Source organism: Oryzias melastigma, linkage group LG9, assembly GCF_002922805.2.
Source record: "Oryzias melastigma strain HK-1 linkage group LG9, ASM292280v2, whole genome shotgun sequence".
Classification (NCBI taxonomy): domain Eukaryota; kingdom Metazoa; phylum Chordata; class Actinopteri; order Beloniformes; family Adrianichthyidae; genus Oryzias; species Oryzias melastigma.
In genome coordinates, this window is record NC_050520.1 from 32,864,859 (window position 1) to 32,889,113 (window position 24,255).

A 24,255-nucleotide genomic window follows, 5' to 3' on the forward strand; every position below is an offset into this window, starting at 1 on the left:
TTTTGGCTGAGCCCAACTTTTTTCATGTCTCCAGCAGGAGACAAACTTGGCACCCAGGTGCTTTTCTGTGACCTCTAAAACCCAGGCCTTGTTCCAGAGTGGGACTTCAGTGATGTCAGTCCAGGTGGCCATGTTTCAAGATTGTCTTTACGGGGTATTTTAACAGCTCTCACTCTGACTTGTCAAGTATAACTTGTCTTGCCAAGGGCAACCCTACCAGGGACATTTGTCCCAGTCAGCACAGCCACAATTATTTCAACTCTCAAATCCTATTACCACAATAAATTTGAGGCTGAAGGGGCTTTACCACCACTTTCAAATTAAAAACTATTCATACTGCTGTAAATAATAGTAATATTAGATGTAGTTGAGGGTAGAACAGGATGGAGTGGTGAGTATTCTCGCAGCACAGTAAGAAGGCCCTGGTTCAAATCCCAACTGGGGTTCTTTCTGTGTGGTGTTTGCAGGTTCTGCCCATGCCAGAGTGAGTTTTCTCCACGAACTCCAGTGTTTTCCCACAGTCCATAAACATGCTTCACGGGTTTATTGGCAGGTTTAAATTGTCCCTTGGTGTAAATGTGAGTAGTTGGGATAGGCTCCAGCATTCATGTGGCACCAAAAGGGATTGAGTGGGTTTTGGGACGGATGGAGATAACTACCCTTGCACTGTGAAAATCATGTTTAACTCCCAAACATTTCATGTGCAGACAATTCAAAGTGCTTTACATTAAAAACATTAAAGAAACAATCAAAATAAATATTATTGTCATTGGCATATTGTCAATTTGTCACCACAAAGGAAAAGGTCTCTATCAAGATTGTTTCAGAGTAAAAACAGTGTTTTGCATTATATGGTACATCTACATGCATTTTATTTTACTTGGATGCTGTTTTTGCAGTGTCAGACATTGGCTTAACATGACAGAGTGAATAAGTTCATTCCTGAACAAACACACTCTATTCTGAGTTTTACACCATCCTAACCCTCCAACTTGAGAAAGTCTGATGGAGATAAGAATTAGAATTGAAGCCCAGAAAGGAACAAAAACATTGTGGAATTTAACCACCCTCGATCACGTCTAACCCTCAATCTGGTTTGGACGTATGATCCTCTTCTGTGTCATTAATCTGAATGGAAAGGCTAAAGGACATATCAACAAACAGCAGGTATCAACATACCTTGTCATCTGCACACAGTGCTGAGAGCGCTGCACTACAGGAGTCTCAGCCAGCAAGTATGCTGTGAAAGCCCACAGCCCAAACAAAAACCAATGAGCCAAGTGCAACAAGAACAGATCATCTTGGCTCCCAAAAACACAATCCAACTCCTCAGTTGATTTGGATGAGAGAGGAGTGGGATTTCCCACCCACTGAAGCTGTGAAACATCTAGCCCCCAAAGAGAGGATCAATCTTACAGGACTCCTCAGATGATCAGCATGAATCAGTTTCACAGGTGTTTTTATAGAAAGCAAAACTGCTGCCTCAAACTAGGTGATTTAGAAAAAACATTTAGAGACGCTGAAACCGTAAATGAGACGTTTTCTTGAGTAACAATGAACCAAAATATTTTTATTACAAGAATCCTTTGACAGAAAAGCGTCACTTGATTGAAAAACAAATGTTTCTTTAGTTGTGCCTTGCAATGTTTTTCTGTGGGATTCATGGTTTTTATTCTTTGTACTATTTAATCACTTAAAGGAACATAGGATAACTGGTTAATTGAATAAATTCTGACTCACTTCTAATCCAAAATTTGAACCTAATGTACGTCTGCTACATATTAAACTCATGAAACAAACTTTGTTCTTGAGCATGTTAAGAATTATTTTTATAGCTTTAGGGGCAAAACGTCTGAATTAAACACAAGATTGCTCAAGTGAATCAAGGTGGTAATCCTAAAAGAGTAGAAGAACAAAAGATAGCTACCTTGCTTGAAGTTGTCCAGGTTGCGAAACTCCACAAGATTGTTGCCATAGTAATAATTAGTGACATAAATCTTGGAGTCCTTTGCCAGTGGATCTTTCATCCATGCTCCTTCATTGCGCCCATAACTGTGGTGCTTCTCTGGCGGCTCGACAGATGCCAGAGTCCCCTCACAGTTGAGGATCTTCCCTGGAAGTAACAAGAAGAACATTTTACTTTGCGTACCAACAAAGCAAAGATTATGATCTGACTTTTAATCAATTGTGCATCCGTATTTTCCACAGTAGAATCAAACTGCACAGATTTGCTGCTTAAAGTCCCACTCCAACTATGTTTTTATCTTTTGTGTTCCCAGTAGTATTTATGTTGTTTTAGGCCAAAGTCAAAAAGACTGTTGTTTTTAAGACATATTTTCTCCAGAGCGGCAGGAGTTTATTAGAAATTGCCCTCTGAGATGTAGGCGGGACTGTTGGCACAGAGGTAACCCTACGCTGGTATCCCATCGTTCCTTTGTTTACACCAGGGATGCCCACATTTTTTGGCATGTAAGCTACTTCTGAGACGACAAGCTCCAAAAGATCTACCTATATATACAGTATCCCCCCTTATTTGTGGGGGTTAGGGACTGGAGACATTCCCGAATACCCCTGGAATACGGAGAACCCCCCCGTTCCCCTCTCAACCCTTTGGCCGAAGAATATCTGTCACCGAACCATACTGATCAAAAACACTTCTGATCATGCTTTGTAAATCATTTATTAAAGAACATTGCGGTATTGCTCAACAGGAAGGTTTTTTTTATTATTCATAACAGCATCGACTTTATGACGCAGATGAAGAGCGTGTCTCTGTATCTCTATGCATTAAAAACAGGAATGCATGCTTTCTCCAATGAAAAATGCCCCAAGGACATGTTAAAAACACAATCTTTATTGGAGCGGGTCTTTAACAGCATTTACAGCCTTTGACAAAAGCCTGAAAACCTACCAGCCTTGTGGAGAGTGGGTCGGCTGTTGTTGTTTGAATTGTCCAGCAGCAGCACAATGGTCGGAGCAGGTTTTTCTTGGGGTTGTGATCTCTGCGTGGTGGTGGTCGTTGTGGGCTCAGAGGAAGCAGTGGTCATGTTCACGGTGGTAGTGGTCGTTGTAGTGGTGGTGGTCATGATCGTTGTGGTGGTCGGAGCTTCTGTCGTTTCCACAGGTTCAGCCACAGTGGCCTCCACGGTTTCCAGGATCATTTCCGTCCCTCCATCATCAGACTCTTTTTCCGTGACGCGCTGCACTGCTTTAGCAGAGTGGTCTGAGAGGGGGGAGAGCAAACAGGGTCAAGGAGAGGCTTTGATACAACTCATACTCACATACTCAAACAATGACCAAAGGCTCTCAGAGGATAGAGATCTCTCCATGAACAGCTCTTGTGATAGATTCATTAGTGATGGCTATTCATGTTACAATAATTTAATTCAGTGAAACAACTTTCTACTCATTCAAAAATAAAATCAAACAGGCATTACCTCATTAATCTACATTACTGTTATGGAGGCCTCTGAGCGGAGCAAACTGTTTAGTCAAGGTCTCAAACACTCTCCCACTCTGACACAACAAATCTGACTCTTGAGTGGTTTTGTTTGTTTTGTCTGACTCCATTTGGTTCAGTTTTGAGGTCTGTCTCTAACATGCTGAAGACTTTTACTGAGTTCTGTTGAGGACACTGCTGGTCTGTTCCCAGCAGACATCTGTCGGGCATTCTTCCTTTTATACCACATGAGTGAATCTCTGGAGCTGCTGTGTCAAAGAGCATCACATGATGAACTCTATCATGCTAGTTGAAACAAACACAAACTCAAAAAGTTGGGACAATTTTCACCTTTTGTCAATTGTGATATTTTATTTGTTCAATAATTATAATTAATTAAAATTACAACTTTGATTTACATATTGGAGATCACATTGTAATTGTATTTTAAATGATAAAGTGGGAGGAGGGTGAAAAAAATGTGAGAGATCTAACAAAAAATAACTCAATTTAAAAAAAAAACCCAAAAACATTACAGAAAGCACAAACAGCTCGAGGAACAGGAAACCTAAAACATTTTTAATGGCTGATGGTTAAACAAAGGTAAATGAGCAATGCAACAAAGCAGACAACAAAACAAACATAATAGTTTAAAAGGGTAAAAAAAAAAGTAATCACAAACATTCTCACAAGAAAAAGCTAAATTTGGTCTCCTTTTCATAATGGTCCGTTGTGATCTGTGCTGTTAGACAGATGTTTGGGGATAAAGCAGTGCATCTTCATGTTCTTTTCCTGACACGTGTACTTTGAACACATGGACTTAATGACAGTAAGAAAAAACAATTCTCTGAAAAGTTTAGAAATTAGATGAACTGTAAAAGAGCCTATAAAGCAGAAAAACAAAGCCAACATGGATGTGCTGAGAAGGACAGTTTCATGAATGCTAACTTCACACTGACTACAAATGTAAGGATGCCACAATTCTAAACAGAACACTGAACCGTATGCCACACCGTATGCCTAAATCACGGTCAGAGGGAATCGTTGCATCCCTACTGCTTACCAGCATGCTTACATTGAAAGGGTCAAACGTGCTGTGCTAGATTTAAGAATTCATTATTTATTGTTTCATTACATTTCACCAGGCCTAAGAAGACCTGATTCAAAGCTTTTTCCTCACTTTAATTTGCATTTTAGATAATACATTTTTTCCCCAATTTTTTAGTGTTTTCTCATTGTTTTGTAATGCACATATCATATATTGCCTATATATATATAACAAATCTGTGACATACAAATGGAGGTTTGAACCAAATTGTGGGGAAAGTAAATTGTTGCGTCCCAACAAGTGGCGATATATGTCTTGACCTTTTTTCAAACTATTCTATATTTGCCCTCTTTGGTTTCATTTTAAATTCTGAAGTTCTTTTACTTTGGTACCAATTACTTTTTTTGAAGTAACAGAAAAGTACCCGAGGATTATAGGTTTTGCAATTCTTGGCCTTTTAAAGAATGAGTAAACAATAGATCCCTGCGGAGCCCCTAAAGCAGGGGTCTCAAACTCGCGGCCCGTCTGTGGCCCCCGGGATCATAATTTCAGCCCCCATCTTCATATGAAAGACTAATGTTAGTGCGGCCCGCAAGACCGAAATGACTGACACTTGTGTCATGGTGAGTTATATGGCTCTGGAGGGCGGGACATCGGCAGGCTGTCCAGCGCCTTTAAGCCACTGAAAGTGCTTTGACACCCAACACGATTCGCGTGCCCCGCCCCTCTTTCACCGTGTGGCAAATTCACAGCTTGCTGCTTGTCAAAGGCATGTTTTTGACGCCATGCTGGGTGTGGGAGGAGCTACCAGCTCCGTCTGTGGATGTCTCTCTTAGAATGAATGGGAGACACATATGGCGTTTTATTTATGTCAAAACTCACACAGAAATAAAAAATCTTCGCACACGCATCAAACATTCCGTGCTGACAAATCGCCTTTTCCTCCTCCCCGAGCAGAAAAAGTCCTCGCGCGAGAGACTGACTACTTCCGCAAGCGTGACATACAAGATAGTAACTGAAAAAAATGTCTAAAAATTGAAGTAATACATTTTTTTTCAAATAACTGAAGTAAAAAAAATATATATATATATATTTTTTTTTACTTACTCATGTGCACCAGATAGTAACTGAAAAAAATGCTTTTTCCAAAAATTGAAGTAAAAAAAAAAAATCTAAAAACTTTTTTTTTTCTGGTTGATAACTGATGCACACGTTACTATCTGGTGAGCACCGGCTAGTAACCAGAATATTCTTAACTTCAACTTTGAGAAAAAAAATATTTTTTTAATCTACTCCAATGTCCCTTTAGGAGCTCTGTAAATTCCAATATCTTTATAATATTAATTTATGCTTTTAGTTTTTTGACTATTTATTTAAAAACCATCACTGCCTTCACAGTAAAACTGTTGATTCACATCTCTCATTCTCACTTTAACCTTTTCAGCTGTCTTTTTTGTAGTTGTTAAATAAAGGCACATTTTTTCTGCTTTGAACTGAGGTTCAAAAGTTTTGCTTTTAAGTTTTTGGGAAAATCTGAAGGTGCATGAACCTTCCTGCCTGGTTAAACGAGACTCCTGTTCTTGGCGACAGCTCATGGAAGGAACACCTTTGGACATTTGACAAGAGAACTGAAGAGGAGAAACATGGCAGAACATACAACCTGACAGCATCAAGTGGATGTGCAAAGCATGCACTTCTGTTCACATTTCAAGACCTAAAGAGGATTGGAAGAAGTCAGAAAATGTTTTTTTTCCATTGGTGAGAGCTTATGAAGAGAAGCAGAGGCGTGTCATGGACATGGCAGCACTGCTCTTAGACAGCATTCCATGAGCTTTTCTAATAAAAGATTTGGACTTCCTGCTCGCTAAGAGCATCGGCAGTCCAGATGCACTTTGACTGAAACGGTTTGCTAAAAGCTGCACCAAAAAAACCTTAAAGTGCATTTTATTCTGATATGTCTTCCATGTTGCAGTGAACACAACAGCAAATCTTTGCAGTTAACATACATATATTCTTGTAATGTTTTCTCCTGGAGTTAATCCATTTCCTCATGACAGCTCACCCACCCATGGGGGCTCTGATGAAATTTTAAAAGAAACTAATTTGGATCAGTTTGAACAACCACATAAGGTTACACCCAGATCTGTCATATTCAACAGACGTTCCAGGACACTGTTTTTGCTAGCTCAAAGGTTATGGCTGTCCAATAATACAACCCTGTGCTGGGAAAGAACTCAGACTGTAAATAAAGACGTATAAAAAAACCTCTCACCTCCGTCGTGCTCATCTTTGTCGGTTTTAGAGGCCTTGTAGTAAGTGATGCCCCTCACTACACCCGGTTGGTGACCTACCGCCTTAGGTTTGACTGTAGGGTCAGGCTTGACTGGCTTCTCCGGTTTAACAGCCTCTTTCTTTGGCTTGACTGGCTTTTCTTTGGGTGGTTTGGGAGGGGGTTTGGCAGCCACAGTCTTTTTGTTTGGTATTTTTCCTGAAACCTTGGTTTTCTCATCTCGAGTGTCCTGTAAAGAGATCAGACAATGTCAGGTCGTCCAAAGGTCGTAGTTAGTGTTCATGCCAAAGTATAAGACTGGCTCAAAAGATTTGAGAAATTGGATAATTTATTTAATCATTTCAACAATCAGTTTTTAAGTGTCTTTTTTTATTGAGGTCTAGCAAACAGAAAAACCCCTGCAATCACATGTATCTATGCATGATTTTACCTGCACAAAACATGTGCGGTGAGCAAGAGCGCAACAAAGGAGATGACAGAAGAAAACACAAATATGGCTAGAATCCAGGTACTAACTTTGCAAGGAAGCCAATGTAACAGTTAAAGAACATTACATGATTATTACTAAACATAAAATCCATTTATTGAAGAATATTTTTTTAAGCAATCAAAGCGGGCAAGTTGCCTATCGGTTACTTGTTGCAACGAAAGCTTCTTTAGCAATATTGTTTATCTGCAAAAATGGTGGTAAGCAGTTTTAGGTGTAAGACAAAAGCTGAAGTGTTAATACACAGCGCTAGGTTTTAATAATAATTTCCGAAAATGATTTAATTTGATTCACAAGAGCCTAGATCGATTTGATTCAGATTTTTTTCGATTCTTTCGATCCACTCAATTCAATTCAATTTTTGAGTTTAAAACATTTATTCACATTTGTTTAGAAATATTTTAATAATCTACTACACGTTTTGAATATATTCATATTAATCTGATACAGTTCACATACAGTAAAATGTATTAGTGAAATCATGAGATTGTTAATACTATACAGTACATGGATTCTCAAAAGGAGAAGCTCCAACAATTGTTCTGCTTCTTCTGGAGGAGGCTTCAGTTTGGCCACTAGGTGACGGTCGCGCTATAGCATTACACTCTATTCTAGAAGAAGTGAAGAATGAGCAAAAAAACAGTGTTTTAGACCACAAATGGTAATTTAAAAAATATATTTTTTAAACATTTTCTTAAAAGAAAATTCATGCCTTTGAGTAAATAAAGCTGTCCATTTAGTGAGCAATTTATGTTTACTTTAACTGAGCGTTAGCATTAGCCGTCCTATGGGAAATTCCATTAGACGTTAGCATCAAGCTACCGCACTTTAGCTTTATGTGCTAAATTGATCTATATTTTTATGAACTGATCTAGCATACTTAAATAGATTGATTTTATCAACCCAGCCCTACTCATACATACTAGTGTGCAGTGAAAACTGATAAGTTTGACGTATATAACAGTAGTGTTTGTGTCTTAAATATGGCTGCACTAAAGCAAAGAATATGATTCAACAACTAAGAGATGGAGCACCTGAGTTTGTGCAGGAAACAGGCTGGTGGAAGCCCTTCTATGAGAGACCAAACCGTAGCTTCTAGGGTCTTGCCCTCCCCTATGTCTGCTCAAGCATACCCAGTAACCATCTTCATCACATGAACCAGTTCATCTGCCCTTTTATTGCTCTGCTCACCACTGGAAAGTATCTGTCTCCTGGTTTTTGCAGTTTCTTTGTAAGCTCTATCTAAGAAGAACTGTCAGAAGAAAACAGCAGGGGATTACTGTCAGGACTCTGAGTCAAGCCATCAGTCAGCCTCCCTTCACTGGACTATGTGGAGACGCCCCTGCTCCCACTGGAGCCAACCACCCCTGAAAGACAGCCAGTTGCCCAGCTGTATTCTGCCTTAGAGCTGCTCAGAATCAACTCAGTGCTGCCCCCCTTCTGTGTGGAGGTTCTGGTTTTATATTCCCTGCTAGTTGGAGGCTTTTACGCTTTGGGATTAAGTTTTTTTTCCCAACCTCTGACAGTAGTGATGGTAACAGAGAAAATCAGTGGAGGAAAGAGGAGATCCAATAGTTTCTTTACATTGTATGTATAATGCAGCAAATATCTAAAGTCCAAACAATGCAGTCGTCCTGAAATACGTTCAAGTGATCACATCAAACAGTACAATACAGTCAGATTAACACCTCCTCAAACAAGAAAAGATAATTTGCACAATAATTATTTACGTTCTTATACTTAGGCTTAGAAATACTCATCTTAAAGTCAAATGTTATGTCTGATTAATAAAATATTATAAAGATAATTTTAAAAATATTTCTATTTTGGGATTGTCTGTGGGTAGAACAAAATAGAAGACCATTTGCTTTTGCATTTTTGTGTTTCGTGATGGTTCAGTCAGATGAGGCCGGCAGAAGTGGCTGTAGCCCATTTGAGGTTTGGATCCCTGACCTGAGTTCTCCAGAAATGTGCCTGAGAAACCAGCCTCAGCTGTTACCGCCTGTTTGGTCAAACCCTGGTAATTATAAAGTGCCTTGAGAATATTCTCCTAAAGTAAGTCGAGAATGTCATTGCTGCTGGTCTGCTGAAAACCAGTGACCAGAGGATGCTGTCTCATGAGCGTTCCACGTATCCGGCTCCAACTTGGAGCAGCCCAACACCTACTTCAGGATGCTATTTGTCGACTTCAGTTTACATTTTTACTCTGTAATTCTGCTACTGAAGCATTACGACCTGGGAGTGGCTGCACCGCTGTTTCTGGATCAGGAACTTTCTCCCCAACAGACTTTAAATAATAAAATAAAAAATGAGAAGCGGCACGTCATCCGCAGCTAGTGGGCTCGGTCTGTTCAGACATCAAACAGTGACGTTTGAAACTGTGTGAAACTTCTGAACTTAAAGAGGAATGAATTTCTCCTCATACAGGTGGAGGCTCTGGATCAAATAGAGACCATTAGGTCTCTGTCATCTGAACACGTCACCCTAGTAGAGAAAGACCAACAATGGATTTTTGTAACTTTTCTTTCAGTTGTTCACAAACTTCTAAAAAGCAAATGTAGTGAAAGAGAGGAGCTGAACTAAACAGGACAGAGAATTTTGTGAAAAGAATGCTCATAAATATTGCAATAATATTGTAATAATACCTAATTGTTTGGTCTCGCACACATATGCAATCCTTTAAATCTGAGACAGCTGGAGCAATTTACTACTTTTAATTATTATTTTACAGTCTTCAGCCAAAATCAAAATATCTGTGTCATTTTTTCAGACATTTTCTGCACATTGGCAGTAGTTCATTAGAAATTCAGAGTTGTGGGCGGGACCATTTGCGTGGAGCAACCCCGCCCCCTTACCTTCCTCTCCCAATTGCTGAGAGTTCTGTTTGCACATTCCTGTGCAGGTTTATAGCCCAAAGCTAACATTAGAAGTTCAAAAAACATACATGATAAGCAATACTGAAACTATGCAGCCGTACAGTCTTGAACCAGCAGCTCAGACGATGATGATGAAAATGATGTACATGAGGAGGTGAGGGGGAGGAGCTAAGCAGAGTAGGGAGACTTATGTTAGTTGCTTCATTACAAACCTGAGCTTTTTCAAACCGCTCGTTTACATCTCCCCCTGATCCAAAACAGTTTGAATAAAGTGAAAAAAGCACTTTTAATCTTAAATTCTTTTACAGAGACGTGCAGTCAGGGGAGGCACAGCCTCACCTGCAATATATAGCTTAAGAGAATGCATACATTAAATTAAATGAATTTACTTTTTAAAATTAAGATTAAAAATCAAATGTTATTTTTTTTAGACGTCTTTTCTATGATTACCTTTTTCTGTGTGGGTTTTCCACGTTTCTTTGGTTAAAAAAAACAAAACAAAAAAAAAAAAGCTACGACTTTCCTGTTCAAATTCACCAGACAGCTCTAGGTGAGGCAGCTGTAGCCCCACCTCACCAGCGCCACACACACTGACTGCATCTGCATGCATTGTTTCGGTCTTTCTACCATCATAAAATATGATACATTTTAAAATGACCTAATTTGCTTATCTCTCGCCATCTGATTACATTGATGCCAGTATGTGACGCATTTAGTTTTTTAGCCACAAAAAATGCGCTTTAAAAACACACAAGGTGCAGCAGACAGTCCGCCTGCCGCACCGCAGTACACATGCCACGAGGCAGAGGGCGCTTGTGAGCCCTGAGAATGTGACACAGCAGCTAAAGAATAATAGAATTAGTGGCAGCAAGTCAAGTGCAGCTGTCTAGTTACTCTTTAATCTTGTTTAGCATCAATTTCTAAATGGAGGATTTCATTTTTAAACCTCTAAACTCAAGAATTTGTTTAGACACGTCACTGGTAGTGATTGCCATTGAGACAGAGAGACTTTTAACACTGAAGAAAGAAAAAGAAGACTTCTACAAACAGGTTATTTGTGTGTTTCTTTAGAAGAAGTGGTCCAAGAAGTAAAAGTAAGTCGATAATATTTTTTTCTGTTACACTTTGTATATAGAAGAAAAATGTTGAAATTGAATTTTAAACAACACACTTCAGCTGTTGTCGATCAAATACGTTTGCAAATTTGACTGATGACGTCAGTGCTTCACCAGCCATGAACCTCACAGCATGTCATTTCATACGTGTCCTTCCTTGGCTGCATAGTGGTGCGGTGGTTAGCGTTCTTGCCTCATATAAGAAGGCCCTGGTTGTAGTCCTAACTGGGACCTTTTTGGGTGGAGTTCACATGTTCTCTCCGTGCATGTGTGGGTTTTCTTTGGCTACTCTGGCTTCCCCCCCCCATTCCAAAAATATGCTTAATAGATGAATAGATGACTTTAAATTGTCACTAAGTGTGTATGGGTTTGTGATCGTGGCCCTGTGACAGACTGGTGACCTGTCCAGGGTATACCTGGACCATTCTGATGTTAATTTTGTTCTTTAAAACCTATGTCTGCTTCACATTGGCGGCTTTTTTGGACCGTCTTGTTTATTATAATTTCCTCAAGTTTCAACAGAGGGGTATAAACAACTGTCTCTGTGTGTGCATTAACACAAACCACCTCCTAGACACACATTCACACCCAACACTAAAGGCTGTGATTTGCAATATACCATCATAACAGCCTGTTGGACTTGACACTGTCATTATACTGTAATATCCTGTACCTCTATTTGTATTGACGTTTTTGTGGTATTTACTGTTTAGCTACTGTGTGGTAAAAAGTAAAGGGAAAATCTTGATCTTACATTTTTGTAATGCTTTTTTTAAAAATAAAATCTGGAAAATAAACTTTGGATATGAACAGAAATCTGCTTCAGTCTTTGGTCGAAGGAAGCCTGTCATTACCTTATAGGCCACCATTTTAAATAAAAATAATTGCCCACTTTTCTTATAATTTGGAGTTTTGAAATATTGTTTATCTCTGTCTGCTACAGAGAGACAAATACTGGACTTAATGGTGGCTTGCACTGGAGATGAGCCACAGGAGGAGTAGCTCGTGAAATTACAGGCAGCAGAGGAGAGCATTCTAGCAAGATGGGCTGCTATAAATTTGTTGCAAAAATACTTGGTGGTTTTTTTCATACAACTGGATTCATTTTTGCTGTTTACATATAGCAACGTTTTTAGCCACTCCAAGTTGTCTTTAAAAGTTTTGAAGTTGTGCATTTTAAATATTAAATTAAAGAAAAAGCTGGCATGTCCAACCATATTTTTTTCCTTCCCAGTGATATTCTACTTGTGATTATGAAGTTTTTAGCCAAAATCAAAAAGTCTTTGTCATTTTTTAAGACCTGTTTTATGCACAGTGACAATAGCTCATTTGAAATACAGTTCTGGGTTGTTGGTGGATCTGTTGACACAGAGCAACCCCACCTCCCTCCCCATCGCTGAGAGCTCGGTTTGTGCTCATGCGCCAGCTAAAATCCAGTCGTACAGTTTTATCCAGAATTGTAATTCACTACAGCACGAGTGTTGAACACTTGTCATGCCTCGCACACTTAAGCATGAGCCGGCCAAGGTGAGCACAGGGGGAGGGGAGACTTTGACACGCCCATTTCAGTTGCTTGCTTAGTCTGAGCTTTTTCTAGCATCCTGTTTTGTGATTCAACGCGATTTTAATTAATTACAGCGACCACTTTCACTGAAGAGTTTATGTAAATGCATGTGTATGTGCGTTTTGGGCTTTCAAAATTCCTGGGATTACTCGTAGTTTAGCAAGTTTCCAAGATCATTTTTTAGCTCTGTGGTAAAAACACAAGGCCACTGATATTTAAAGTCAAATTTTGACCAACCAGGTTTCTAGTGAGTTATTGATATAATTCACAGAAGCCATTTAAAAATATATCATGGAGAAGAAATTATTAGCTGTGGTTTGTGCACGACTGGAATTCTATGATACCAAGTGTTTTATATATCAGAAGAGCTGTGAAGGAAGAAGCCTGGAGCAAGATTTACAAGATTTGCACCACTTTAGCATTTTACATCAAGCTATCTCCAAATTTTTTTTTTTGTCCAGTGGAAACACCATGGGCTAAAAAAAAGAAAGCATATTTAGCACTTTTTTGAGCACTTAAACAACTTGCATGGGTAAGTAAGGGTGAAGCAGGTGAGATGCAGGCATGTCGTGTTTTTTTTTTTTTTTTTTTTTTAACACCTCAAAAAAACCTCCACACTGTGCAAGGGTCTGTTGGGTTCATACTCTTATTAAACTGTACCCTGATTCACCAGCAAGTAAATCTTAACCTTTGTTTTCAAGCGTTCTATTGTTAGCTTGCTTGACTCACTACAGTTGGATCATTTTTCACAGCTATCCAAACAAATACAAGACCCTTTAGTATGGACCACACCGCTCTGCTGTGACCTTGAGGCTTGCAGACAGCAAAAACAGTGCAATGTCTGATTTAATTTCCTATTCATTATCAGATGTCTGTAACCAGACTTTGATCTGAGCTCCTTAGACAGTTATAAAACAGAGGGGAGTTGATTGTTTTTTTTGTTTGTTTGTTTTGTTTTTGACATGTGGTCAAGTTTGGTGACGAAATGATCTTCAGTGCTCTTTACCTGCAGTGTGACTGCAGAAATATATCAGAACCTTTTCTATGGTCAGTGGGAGGAGATTAGATGAGTAGATGATCAGAAAGAAAAAAAAATCTCTCTTAAAATTAAAAAACATATAGCTATCTGTCTTTAAACCCCTTAATGACTGAAATTATTTCCTGCAACAACAAAAAAATCAAGTGTTTTTGCTTTTAAGTAAATGCTACATTTAGGTCACTTTAGCCAAAGTACTTAAACAGCAGGAATTTAGGTGTTAAAAAGAATTGATAAAAGATATATAAAAAAATTGTTGTGAAATTATTCATAAAGACTTGAAAATACTGAAACAAGATGGCAAAAGTGTAAAAAAAAACCCTGTAATTCTGGTTTGACCAGGAATGTGTCAAGAATGCAAAAAAATAAAGGTTAAAATTGGCTTTGGAGAGGACAAGATGACATTGGACAGTCAGTGTGTGATCTTTCCATAGATTTATGAAAATATATGCACACCCTATGGTCATGTGACCCACTGACCTACATTTAGGTAATTTTGTTAAGAAGTTGCAGTCTTCGTATTTAATCTGAAGGCATTTCTCATGTGGTTTTAGTGTTTTAGTGTGATCATGTTTCTGCTCACCTGTGATTTACTCTGAGCAGAATCCTTCTGCAAGAGCTGCAGGCTTAGGCTGGAGATTTCCTTCTTGATGCTCATCATAATATTGGAGTAGTTCTCATATCTTTTGAACTGGTTGGTCAGGCTCGTCATGCTGTCTCGCACAAATTCGTTCTCTCGTGTAAGGTTTTTCTTTATTGTCTGTAAGGTAAAAAGAAATAAACAATGTCAAAAACCCCAAAATAAATTCTTCAATTTATTATTATGTTTAAATTGTCTCTTCTTACCTCTTCCAAGCTGTTCATCTGAGAAACGACACTGTTGATGTAGGAGTGAACTTTCATTAGATCCATGCTAAAGAGGGTTCCCTCCAGGAGATCCACCATAGAATGAAGCTGGTTATGACAGAAAAGAAGAGGAAAACATTTTTCATTAACTCCAAGCTCAAACTTTAAAGGTCAATTCCATTTTTTTAAACCTTTCAATTAGTTGTTTCACTACTTTCAAAAGGAAGCGTATGGTTTACTATTTAGATCTCATGTGACAACTCTTTCTTTTTAGCACATTTTATTCTTTGAAGGGTAATATTTAAAGTTTTCATGGTTGAAAGTAGAAATTGTCACCAGATTTGTACCACTTTTTTACACTTGGCACCAATCCTCGTCTAACTGTAGGTGCAGACATGCACTAGTAAACAGTAGAAAAAAAAGAAGAAGGCCCTCCCTGCATGACCAGTGTGAACATCATGGGCTTCATACATGTCAAACATCAAAGGCGTTGTTTGGGTGTTTAATGTATTTTCATTGATTATATTTGGAAAATTTCTTTCTGCCAGGATTGACGTGGATCGCTTGTGGCTAACGCAAAAACGTCTGGTGTGAACCACACTATAGGTTAACAAGGGCACCGAATGGAAGTAGCCTCCGTTCTGCGCCACTTTACGGCACTTCCACATGCAGTTTAAACCCAGCGTAAGAACAAGCAATTACCATTTATTGTAAAATTGTAAATTATATTTTAGTTATGTGCAGAGATTATTGGATGTGTATGACTTTAATTTACAAACCCAAATTTTTAAAAACCCTAAAATACGTTTACTTATGTTTTTGTGAGGCAGCATTTCAAATAAAATAAATTTCAAATTCTGTCATCTACAGTAAACTCAGTTTAATTTTAAGACTCTTTTTAGACAGCTATTGCATGACAGTAAATCCATGACAAAAACTACAATCTACTAAGATAATAAGAAATGCTTTAAAACAAATCCTCACATTGCTGTGTAGAAATACAGCTCTTTAATCTAATCAGACGAAAGCAAAACCTGAACCCTCTCTTGGTGCTCTTTTGTTCCAAAAGAAATAAAAAATCTTGTGTGTTTTTCTCCAAGGAAATTAAAACTTCTAACTTCGTGCAATGCATAAAATTTAGAGTTTTCGTTTTCCTGATGAAGTGGAAAGTAAATGCCAAAAGGTATGTCTTATTTGCAGCAAAGAAAAAGCAGCGACTCCATGTGGGTTTAAAATTGGATGATAAAAAAGTAAGCTATAATATCATTGATAATTCAAGTCCTGTAGCTTTGTTCACACAGACAGTATAGTATAGTGGGTCTCTGAAAATCTTTTTTTTCTATCATGTTGTTCCGAAGGAGCTAAAGTTCTCTCTAGGGATGTAAGAAAATATCGTTTCAGTAAAATATCAATACTTTATTTGACTATCAATTTAAAATGCTGCCAAGGTGATATCTAATTAATTATTTAAAAGTGAACATGTAGTTATCCGTCTCACTTTGGTTTTCCACTTCAAGGGGCCCTACCATGAAAATTCTACTTTTTGAGGTTTCAAGTGTATTTAAGTGCATTTTACTGTTCGTTCCTCACTATAAAGAACTTCAAATCGGTATTTTGATCGATGCCAACCGCTCCCTCCAGGAAGAATCTGCTCTATGGCTGTGACAGCACCATCCCCCAACACTCAATTTCTTCACAGAGCTAGTGGTGATCAGAAAAAAAAACTTTCATTTTAGATTCAGAATACCGTATATCTTCCAGTTGTGTCCTGTCTTCAATAAATTCCAGCTCAAACAGGTGATTGTTACTTTAGTCGCTCCTTTCAGACACCCCCTCTCCCCCCAAGCCCCCAGATCCGGCACAGAGTGTGTTTGTGTTGTGAAGCAGTGTAGAAATGACCAGAAAGCCAAATTCCATGCCCGGGGTTTGAGCCGCCGAGGCACTCGCCTTCGACCACCACCCAAACCACAATGCACAGGCCCCTTCAGAGCTCCCCTGGAGGTGGTAGGCCCACTGGGGAGTGATCCCACGTCGCTCCTTCGGGTTGGGTCCGACTGGGGCCCGTGGGAGGAGCCCTGGCCAGGACCCCCGGAGAAGTGTTCCGGGCATGGCCCACTGGGCGGAGGCCTCGGGGAAGACCCAGGACACGCTGGAGAGACTATGTGTCTCGGCTGGCCTGGGAACTTCCAGGCTTAGAGGAGCTGGAGGAAGTGGCCGGGGAGTGGGAAGTCTGGGCATCTTTGCTTAGACTGCTGCCCCCGTGACCCGGTCCCGGGTGAAGTGGAGGAAGATGGATAGATGGATGGAGTAGCTGTTTTGCAATAGCCTTGTGATTAAAATCACTTGTAAATAACTTTGAAAAGACGAAGAGTTGAGGAGAGTTGAAGACGTGCATTTCATGGCCCGGCAACAACATAATAGTATTAGTAAATAGTAAATAAAATGTTTTTTATCATTTCACTTTTGTGAAAAATGTATTAATAGTGAGATAATTCTTAAGTCATAATTAAAAAAATAGGGACATTTTGTCAGGTACTTTCTAGAGATATATCAGGATATGTATCACATCGTGACATGTGTATCAAGATACATATCGTATCGCCAGTCTCTAATACCCTAGTTCTCACTACTGTTACTCCATTTTATAATCTCTACTGGCAGAAACTGTGTATGTGACTGAGCTAAAATACATAAGCTTTGAATAACTGTCCTGTGAATCTTTAAATAGAACCAACTTGAGCTGCAAATAGTTGCTTGAAGTGCAGATGTTCTGCTTAACGTCCTCTGTTGTCATGTTAACTTAGGAAGGACGGACTGTTCACAGGCACAGTTGTAGAAACTACAGAGGAGTGAAACTGATGAGTCACTCAATGAAGTTATGGGAAAGAGCAGTGAAAGCTAGACTGAGGTCAGCAGTGAATATTTGTGAGTAACAGCATGTGTCCAACTATCACATTTCTGTCAATAATAGTACAAGCTTAACAAGGCTTTTGCAGAACTGTCCTCTGCCTCGTAAATCTAAGCTCCTGTGTAAGCAGAACTGTTCTCTGCAGTTTAGACTCGTGAGAGCGTAAACACACAGAAACGCTCCATGACCCCCCCTCACTCTGCTCTGGAAAAATTGTTTTAGGCTAGCAGATTTTAGTCAGCGTTGCTATCAGTTCGGTCAGAGGTCTGCAACCTGTGGCTCTTTTATCTCTCCATGGTGGCTCTCTGGCTGAAGAAAAATAATATAATAGTACGTTTTTTAATTTTTGCAATTTAGTTTACTAAGAAATTTTAGGCTATTTTGGAGTTTAGCTAGCAATTAAGCAATAATTTTTTTGTCTAATTTGGCCTCTACTGAGTTTTAATGCTAATTTGGAGTTTAGCTAAAACTTTAGCAATAAGCTAAAGTTTTTGGGTAATTTGTTATCTACTGAGATTTTTTAGGCTAATTTAGAGTTTAGCTTCAGTTGTAGCAACAGGCTAACATTTTTGGGTAATTGAGTTTACTGAGGAATTTTAGGCTTTAGATATTTTAGGCTTTAGATATTTTAGGTCATTTTGGAGTTAAGCTAGTAATCAAGCAACAAGCTAGCTTTTTGGCTAATTTGGCATCTACTATTTTTACTCACTTTTTTTACTTACTAAAAGGTAAAAATGGAAAAAAACCCTCACATTTTGAGAGATGCTAGTTTCTTTTTATATTTTTGCTTTTGATTGTGCCAAAAAATAGGAATTATTCATATTTATTATTTTTTAAAATGCTAATGAATTATCCAAATTTCTTAAAGGCTAAAGTAAATCTATGTGGCTCCTTCTAGGTTTTATCAGTAGAAAACTAGTCCAAATAGCTCTTTTACTGTTAAAGGTTGCCGACCCCTGAGTTAGGTGGTTGAAAGCTAAAACTTCCTCTGATTGGTCGATTCTGTAGTCAATTTTATTGCTACCTGAGTCTGCTTTTTAGTTGGATATTTTACTCACAAAAGCATTGATGGATCAAACTCATTCCAGTTCTCTCCTCTTATAAATAAAAACTATTTATTTTCATATATCAGTATCCTTTTAAAACATTCACTCTATCAAATTATTTTTCATTATTATCAGATAATGAGAGTGCATTAATAATGAAATATATAAACAAAAGTAAATCCTTTCTACAGTATAAAAAAATAAATAAACCATTACATTATTTGCTGAACGTACTTTTATGACTGTGAGACTTGCATAGTTCACTTGAAAAATCTGCATTCTTACAGGTTACTTTAAATATCCAATAAAATACAGCTTACTTGCCACTTTTTTTAAATTAATCAATTACTTTACAACATAACATTTTATGAATGTCTTCCACCATGGGACACATGCATAAATTAAAGGTAATATTATCAAAATTCCTGCAAAAATATAGAAAATAATAATACATTGGCCAATGTGCTGCAAAGCTCAAAGCACATAGAAAATAATGAATACTAACAAAAAAATATTTCCAGCAATGATAATAAAGGAAATATGGCAGGTTTACAGACAATAGAAGCCAATTAGATGAAAGGGAATTTATGTAAACTCAAAAACATGACAAATTGCTTCATTCTCTTTTTGTAATTGTGTTGTCTTTTATTCATGATGGTCACAAACTTTCACTAAACAAAGTTAAGGCAGGTTTATGATTTCAGAGTAAGGCGCTGGTGAGGACAACTTCTGAGATTAGAGGAAAAACGCGTAGTTTAAATGTAAATGTAGGAGCAGAATGAGTATCCTGGTTCAGGGAAGATCAACAAACTACTTAGAGGCAAGTTTGAATTTGGGCGTGGCAGCTTGTGATTTTAATTGACCAAAGGAAGTGGAAGATTTGCCTTGTTTTTATTATTGATACAGGATTTTAATATCAGAATTTTGTGAGGGAAGCCACCCAGACTCTTAACCTGGAGGGGTACACTGTGGAAGAATCATTACTGCCAGAGACGTGTTCAACTTTAGTGGAGTTAGGACTGACAAAATGAACTTCATTCTTTTGTCATTTAATTAATTTGAGGAAATTTGAGATGAGCCAGGATTGAATCTCACATAAACACTTGATGGGAGAGAATGGTGGTACAGAAGAAATGTTTTAGCTGCAAAGACAGAGCTGGATATCATCCAAAAAACAGTAAGAAACTGATATTAAATTAAGAGAAAATGTTGCCAAATGGGAAGAAAACACGTTGAAGAGGAGGGGTCTTAAGACAAAGCCTTGAGGGCCACCAGAAGTGATGAGAGAGGGATGAAATATGAAGGTTTTATTGAGGTGGATAAACTGAGAAAAATCTGATAAGTATGAGTGGAACCACTGTAGGGGGTGTGGGTAATGCAATAAAGAAAAAGCAACGGAAGAAGATAGTGTGAGAAATGGTTTTCAAAGTGTCACTAAGTTCAAAAAGGATGAGAATGGAGGGTAGACCACATTCATATTTTATTGAGGGCGGTTTCTGGTCAAGTTGGACCAAAAAGTAAACTGACATTTTTCAGGATATCTTTCATTAGGCAGGAATGAAGTTGAGACCCAATAATGTTTTTTCAAGTTTTTTGGAGAGGAGTAGTGGGTTGGAGATGGAGCGAAGGCTGTTGAAATCAGTGGGATCTAAACCAAGCGTTTTTCAATTTAGGAGACAGATGTTGTGCAGAAGAGGGTGGGGACAGGACCAGAGGTGAGTGGGTGGAGGACGGATAAAGTCAAGGGGAGGAGATGGGGAAGGGAGGATTTGACCAAAGCTGTCGGGAGGGGGCTGAGCTGACATGTTTGATTCACAGAGGAGGTTTACAATTTCTGTGGAATTGAAGATGCTTGGAATTGAATGATGTGTTTGATAACAGAGATGGTTCATATGCAGAGGGACGTTTGGCCAAAGAGCAAAGTTATGAAGATTTTAGTATTGCCCTGTTGGAACTAGTGAGACCATCAGGAAATGAGTCATTGTAGTGACAGAGATGTGATTTATATATTTCTTTATGAATAGTTGGATCCACATAAATGTTCCAGCTTTCATACAGCAGAGTTCAGAGGTTGAAGTAACGGCAATGTGGGAAAACAGAAAAGTTTGGGACTTTACACAAGCTAAAGTATTGAGAACTGAACTTAAGGACATATCGTACAAAGAAACCAGATTATTGGGAGAGGATACAGCCAATGGCAAAAAAGAAAAATGTATCTATACCTGATTTTAAGAACTGGTAACTTATTACGCCAAAAACATAACCAACAGTTTTTTAATAAAGAGACTTAAAAAGTAAAATTTTCTTTGCAAAAGGAGCAGTAAGAAGTCCTGACGTTAAAATATTTACGCTCAGTCTCCGTACCTTCAGCAACTCAGGAGCCTGTTTCTTCAGCTTGTCCATCTTCCACTCATTCTCACAGGGGTTGAGAGATGATGGAGGGGCCGTGCACGAGCACTTACAGTCCGACCCGGAGCTGACTGTCTCGACTGTGTAAAAGTCTTCAACGCGCACGGTGCCGCTGCGCAGTCGCAGACAGGCATCTTTGCTGAGGGGCCGCATGATGCACTTACAGCGGCAGTCGGAGCCTTCTGATGTCATCCGCACAGGCTCAGTCTCCCCAAAGATCTGGAAGACACAATGGAAAAAATTGACTTCTTCAAAGGCTTATTGCTTTTTTAGATGCAGCAATTTAAGCCAGTTGTTTTGTTTCTCTCTCTTTTCAGTGACAGTGTTAGATTATAAAGACTTACTGCCCATTTTAGTAGGTAGATCTTTCCAATTACTACAAACTTTAACACAAAGTAACTCAATACATTTAGTCATGTATAGATGTCAAGACAATCTGCTACAGTTCTGAGCATCAGAATTAGGAAGAAGGGTAATAGAAGTGACTTTGAACGTGGAATGGTTGTTGGTGCCAGACAGGCTGATCTGAGTATTTCAGAAACCGCTCTTCTACTGGGATTTTCACCCATCCATGAAGCTGGAATCATCTCAGACTGGTTTCTTGAACGTGACAATGAGTTCACTGGACTCTAATGAGCTCCACAGTCACCAGATCTCAGCCCAATATATCATATTTGGGATGTGGTGGAACGGGAGATAGGCCTCATTGATGTACAGCCGACTAATCTCCAGCAACTGTGTGATGCTATTATGGCAATATGGACCAAACTCTCTGAGGAATGTTCCAGTACCTTGTTGAATCTATGCCACCAAGGATTAAGGCAGTTCTGGAGGCAGAATGGGGTCCGACCTGGTACCAGCAAGGTGTACCTAGTAAAGTGGTCGGTAAGTGTAGATGTATGACATGACTCAACGCCTCCTCAAGGTTTACAACAGAATTTTGGAAATCCTTGATATTCATCCACATAAATATCAATGCATTTTGTAGTTATCTGAGGCAAAGAAAGGACAAGGATTGTGAAAAATAAATGTACAATCCTCTTTTTTTGTATATGAGCAGGTGTGGTTTAGAGAAAGCCTCTGACAAAAATAGAACTCTTTCAACTGCATCTTCTAAGCTTTTGGCTCCTACAAGCAGTGGATGAGGCTTCGGCCAAAAGATCTTCCTGTATAAACAACAGCAAAAGCATGAAAGCGTGAACGACTTTCCCACTTTTCCTGTGTGAGAAAAGCATGCGGGTGGAGGTGGACAGGATTCTCACAAGAATCCGCTGAGACAGATTTATTACCTTTTTTTGTAAAGGCTGTGATGTTGAGCTCGGCTAAAAATTCTTTACATTTCTGCTCTCTTTATAAATCCATCTCGCCTCACTTCACAGGCTTGGACCTTGAACCCTGACCTCTAAAGCAAAGCCAGTTTTTGATGTACCGTCCAAGACTGAAGGCAGAAGCATGGGACAGAGCAGAGGGGACAAAACATTTTTCCACCGCGTCTTATCATTCTAGTTCCAATTTCAACATCCCTCCCATTTCCTTCTATTCTCCACAATCCTGGCCGACCTCTCTGCCAACATTAACAGTATCTGAAGAGGAAACAACAGCAGTGGGCATGAGAAATGCTCCTTTCAAGACATCACTTGGGTTTTTCAGGACAAGTATCAGCAGGAGGACTGCTGCACATGTGAGATCACTTCAGAGAGATTCTTCAGTGATGAGCTTTGTTCCTGCTGTTCATCTCATGGCTGAGAAATGCAACTCTGCTCCAACCAAATGTTTGTTTGCAGCTCAAACAGGCTCAACTGGAGTGACCTTTTATACTGAACGTACACACTAAACACTCCATAGTTAAAAATAACCCAATTTGGATGTTCTCAACCCAGGTCCAAGGTTAGAACACAAATTTGGTAAAGATTAGACTACCATAACCCAAAAACATACTAAAGTAACCCAAAAATATATCCCAACATGAATAACCAAAAATTGTGTTATAAAAATAGACCGAGTTTTAAGAGTGTACAATGCCTTTGACAATAAACAAGTTTAAATGTTCCGAGACAAAATACGACATGTTGTTCAGGATGCATGCTTCAGGCTCAGAGTATGAATTTGTATGATTTTGACAAGTGAATAATTTTAAGAACATCAATAAAAATAAAATAGACTTCTAAAGTGAGGTAAATATAGGTAATTTCTTTAAGTAAACTCTTATTACAAAACAAAATGATGAATTAAATTTCATTTGTTTAGAAATTGATTTTACATATCCATTATATTGGAGCAAATGTCAAAATAATTTTTTTGAATGATGGTTTTTTAAGACCCACTCCAATCAAATATTTGTTTCTGATGTGTTTAAAATGCTCTTGTAGCATTTTCTCATGATGGAAGACATATACAGTAGCTTTTAGAATGACATCACAGCAGCATCAGGCGCATCCCACGTAATGCGACACAGAAAAGCATGTAAGAAGCATCGTCGGCTGTGTTGAAAAAAAAGTTCTAACAAGTGAGCAGTTGGACCCTTTTTTCTGTCTGGTAAAATGAAAATCATTGCTTTGTGGCTCCTCGGTTGCGTTATTCCTAGTTGTTCCGCTCCAAGAGATTAGCGTATTCAGACTGACACAGCATCCGGCCGGGCTCTAATGTGGACGCTGGTTGCAGTCAGAATTGGCAAATAACTCATATTGGACACGGACTGCTGCAGTCCTGCTGCAGCCAGAGGCTCTGTTGCTGACCTCACGGACATCCGATCTCATGTAGGTTCACACGATAACTCGCCATTTCTATAGGAAGTACTAGTATAAAAACCCTCATTCTGGTGTTGGTTATCACAATTATGTAATGTTTGCAACACGGGGAAAACAAAGTACAGCGAAAATAGGTTTTATTTTGAAAAACGTACTGGATGCACTTTACACTGGCATGATTTCTGGATTTGGTCGTTAATAGCCCCAACTTCACAAAAGCGTGCTCCGGCTCAGATCCAACAAAAAATTTGAAGCCAAAGAAACACATACAGAGAGACCGGGCAGGACTTGATGCAGTCCGAGTGCCTCTTGGACTTTTAAAGTTACATAAAGACTCCGGCTGCGCACTAGATCTGGACCGGTTGCAGTGTGACCACGGGGTGAAGAAACTCAGAGCAAACAGTTCACTCCGATTAGAAATGAACTGAGACGACCTCAAAAGAT

General features: G+C 38.9%; 1 protein-coding gene across 1 annotated transcript in view; it reads right to left on the reverse strand.

Annotated features, from left to right (window-relative positions):
* The window catches only part of LOC112148446 (olfactomedin-like protein 2A), a 38,096-nt gene that overhangs the window by 1,923 nt on the left and 11,918 nt on the right, over window positions 1-24,255 (reverse strand). Inside the window, exons 2-7 of the mRNA XM_024275573.2 lie at window positions 21,020-21,283; window positions 14,702-14,809; window positions 14,439-14,615; window positions 6,760-7,006; window positions 2,912-3,223; window positions 1,928-2,113 (exon numbers count right to left, since the gene is read on the reverse strand). Of these exons, the coding sequence (XP_024131341.1) occupies window positions 1,928-2,113; window positions 2,912-3,223; window positions 6,760-7,006; window positions 14,439-14,615; window positions 14,702-14,809; window positions 21,020-21,283 (1,294 nt within the window). The remainder of the gene's footprint in view (window positions 1-1,927; window positions 2,114-2,911; window positions 3,224-6,759; window positions 7,007-14,438; window positions 14,616-14,701; window positions 14,810-21,019; window positions 21,284-24,255) is intronic.